At 44.4% G+C, this 3,561-nt stretch overlaps 1 protein-coding gene across 1 annotated transcript; it reads left to right on the top strand.

The window, feature by feature from the left end:
- Positions 1-656: 656 nt before the first annotated feature.
- LOC129766759 (uncharacterized) lies at positions 657-2,216 on the top strand. Its single transcript, XM_055767355.1, has one exon. The coding sequence runs from the start codon at positions 657-659 to the stop codon at positions 2,214-2,216; it is 1,560 nt and encodes a 519-aa protein (XP_055623330.1).
- The last annotated feature ends 1,345 nt before the right edge of the window (positions 2,217-3,561 follow it).

Here is a 3,561-nt window from a genome sequence, read left to right on the forward strand (position 1 = left end):
TCCATGACACGTTCCGGTTCATGATCCATGCGTCCACGGAGATTTCATTCGTCCAAAAATTTCACTATTTGAGAGCGTTCTTGAAAGGAGAAGCTGCAAGCCTGATCCAGTCCATCGCGATTACTGCTAATAACTACACCGTCGCTTGGGATACGTTAGTGCAGCGCTATTCAAACAAGGCCCTACTGCGTAAGAAGCACATCCGTGCTCTGTTGAAGTACCCGAAGATTTCCAACCAGTCCGTTGATGCCCTCCACAAAATTGTGGACGATTTCCAGCGTCACACCAAGATTTTAGAGCAGCTTGGTGAGCCCGTCGAGCATTTCAGTTCAATACTGATGGAGCTATTAGAGGATAAACTAGATGATGCCTCTCTAGCTGCGTGGGAAGAGTTTATCGCCACCGAAAATCAACCCACTTTTAACAGGATCATTGAGTTCCTTCAAAGACGAGCCCGCATACTAGAGACGATATCGGTTAATCGTCCACACCACAACTAAGTGAAGTCAGCGAATCAATCCTCCATCTCGAAGCGTCCCAGTAATCCCCGTGTAAGTTCCAACGCAGCTGCAGAAGTTTCACCGAAAACATATCCACTATGTCCAGCCTGTGAGAAGCAAAAACACCCCCTGTTTGATTGCTCCGTCTTCAACAACATGGATGCAAAAAGTCGTATGAAGGTTGTGATTGATAAAAAGCTTTGTATCAATTGCTTTCGTAGCGACCATTTCGCTCGCTCATGCCGATCGAAGTTTACGTGTAAACATTGTTCGAAGCGTCATCATTCGATGATTCATCCTGGACCATACGAGCTAAGCTCGACCATTCCCGAAGAGAATGCTGTTAAAGGATCATTCACATCTAGGGCTACCAATCCGGGTCCCTCCAGCGTTCTCACCGTTTCTGCTGTTCCTACCGACAGTTCCCCGTGTGCGAAGACAATACTCCATCCTACCAGCGTTCTTCTGACCACAGTTGTGTTGATCGTAGTAGATGCTTACGGTCAAGAGCACGTCGCCCGTGTCATGCTGGATACCGGCTCTCAACCAAATGCCATTAGCGAGCGTCTGTGCCAACAACTTCATTTGAGCCGTAGGTCTGTCAACGTGCCAATTGCCGGTGTAGATGGGACCGTTACAAATGCAAAACATGAAGTATCTGCTGAAGTTAGATCACGGCTCGATTTTTTGGTATTGCGGAAAGTTACATGCGATACTCCATCCGTACCGTTCAGTACGTCTGAACTGGAGCTTCCCGATGACATTGCCTTAGCCGACCCCGATTTTGGAACTCCTCGTAGAGTGGATATGATAATAGGTGCTGCTCATTTCTATTCCTTCTTGCGGAAAGGAAAGTTTCGTATAGCAAACCTTTTGTTTATCGAAACCGTGTTTGGGTGGATTGCGTCAGGAAAGATCGAGAGTAACCGTGAACATTCAAAACAAGCGATAGCAACTTGTCATGTGGCGACAGTTGTACCAATCGATGAACTGCTGCAGCGATTTTGGCAGCTAGAAGATGTGAGCGCTTCTAATTACTCCGTGGACGAGCAAAACTGTGAAAATTTCTATCAGAATACAGTTTCCCGTGATCCCTCTGGGCGATATATTGTTCGAATGCCCAAGCATCCCGATTTCAATAAGATGATTGGCGAATCGAAAGCCATAGCAATGCGGCGCCTTAGCTGGTTGGACAAGCGACTGCAGAAGAATGAAGAACTGAAGATTCAGTATCATGCGTTCATGAGTGAGTATATTAGCCTGGGTCACATGGTTCCCGTTCCCGATGATGATGAAGCTAATTCTATCAGATGTTACCTTCCGCACCATCCCGTGATAAACCAATCAAGTTCAACGACCAAGGTTCGCGTCGTGTTCGATGGATCAGCGAAAACTAGCTCCGGACACTCACTAAACGATGCGTTGATAGTTGGGCCAGTCGTGCAGGACAACATTCTCGACATACATCTTCGATTTCGCATGTTTATGATCGCATTAGTGGCGGATGCGGAGAAAATGTACCGGCAGGTACTTATGCATCCCGATGACCGCTCGCTGCAGAGGATTTTGTGGCCACCGGGCAGTAACGGATTCGTGCAGACTTATGAGTTATGCACTGTTACGTATGGTCTCGCACCATCTTCGTTCCTCGCTACGAGAACCCTGTTACAGTTAGCTGAAGATCATGGAAATGATTACCCGAGAGCAACGCTCTGAAGAAAAATGTTTACGTTGACGACTTCATCAGCGGTGACGACACAATCGAAGGAGCAATTCTATTGCGTACGGAGTTAACGGAGATTTTGCAGAAAGGCGGATTCCGATTGCGGAAGTGGTGCTCGAATTCGCTTCCGGTTTTGGCTGGTCTTCCCCCTGAGCTCCTTGGAACTGAATCATCTGTTAAGTTCGGACCCGATGAAACCATCAAAACTCTCGGCATCAGTTAAAAAAAAAAAAAAAAATATGATGATGATGGTCCCACCTCTTTCCCCTACAAAGGCTTGAGCGGGACGAGTTATCTTATTGATAATAATTGAGTTACTGAGTTTATTACATCATACTAACCAGTAAGCACATTAAATTGAAAAGAAAACGGACTGGTTATCCCGCAGACATAGATTACTAATCGATAGAACAATTTAAGCCTTTGTCTAAAGTATTCATTCCATGGCATGTCGAGAGAATTTCCAACCCGGGAAGACCCTAGACCGATCGGGAATTGAACCCAATGCCTATGTCAGTATTAGCCATGAATTTTCAAGGGAAATCCCGCTTTATCAGATCCCCGGCCACGGCCTGCAATTGCGATCGTTTCCGAGTTCTAGTAGCTGAGCAAACCCAAGCCTTATTCTAGCCGACACTTCAGGCCCATCACTTCACATATCCCAAGGCATGTCAAGAAAATTTCCAACCCGAAAAAATTCTTGACCAATCAGGAATTGAACCCAATACCTATGTCAGCATTAGCCTAGAATTTACAAAGGAATTCTCGCTTCACTGGATACCCGACAACGGTCTGTTAATCGTTTTCGAGACCATACAGCTGAGCAAACCTAAGCCTAATTCCAGCCGATACTTCAGGCCCTACATTCAACCTGGGGTATAAACGTGTCAACCTGAATCTGCAATGAGATCCGCCACAACACAGAAAAATCTTGATATAATTATCTGTTGAGAAGATGAATTTACAAGTATTCCGATTGAGCTATCCCTAGCTTACCTCAGGTTTCCACATTAAACCCCTTGGAATGACTTTGTTTTATTCGATCAAAAATTCTTTTGCTTTTGTTCAATCTCACGTTTCTCTATGTTTGCCAACGCGCGCGGGCTCAAACTATTGCAGACTTCACAATTATTTTTTAAATTTAATTGAATAACTAAGATATATATAAAAGCAAAAAAAAAAAAAATACCATCATCACCATAGTCTTGACAAGAAAAATACACGGACACACATACACTCAAAAGACAATAATTTCCTCGTTTTATGAAATAATGAAATAATGATGATGATCTCCTCAAAAAGTTTGTACTGTACGAGTTCTCTTGTTGATCTTTATGT

This window comes from Toxorhynchites rutilus, chromosome 2, assembly GCF_029784135.1.
Source record: "Toxorhynchites rutilus septentrionalis strain SRP chromosome 2, ASM2978413v1, whole genome shotgun sequence".
Taxonomy (NCBI): domain Eukaryota; kingdom Metazoa; phylum Arthropoda; class Insecta; order Diptera; family Culicidae; genus Toxorhynchites; species Toxorhynchites rutilus.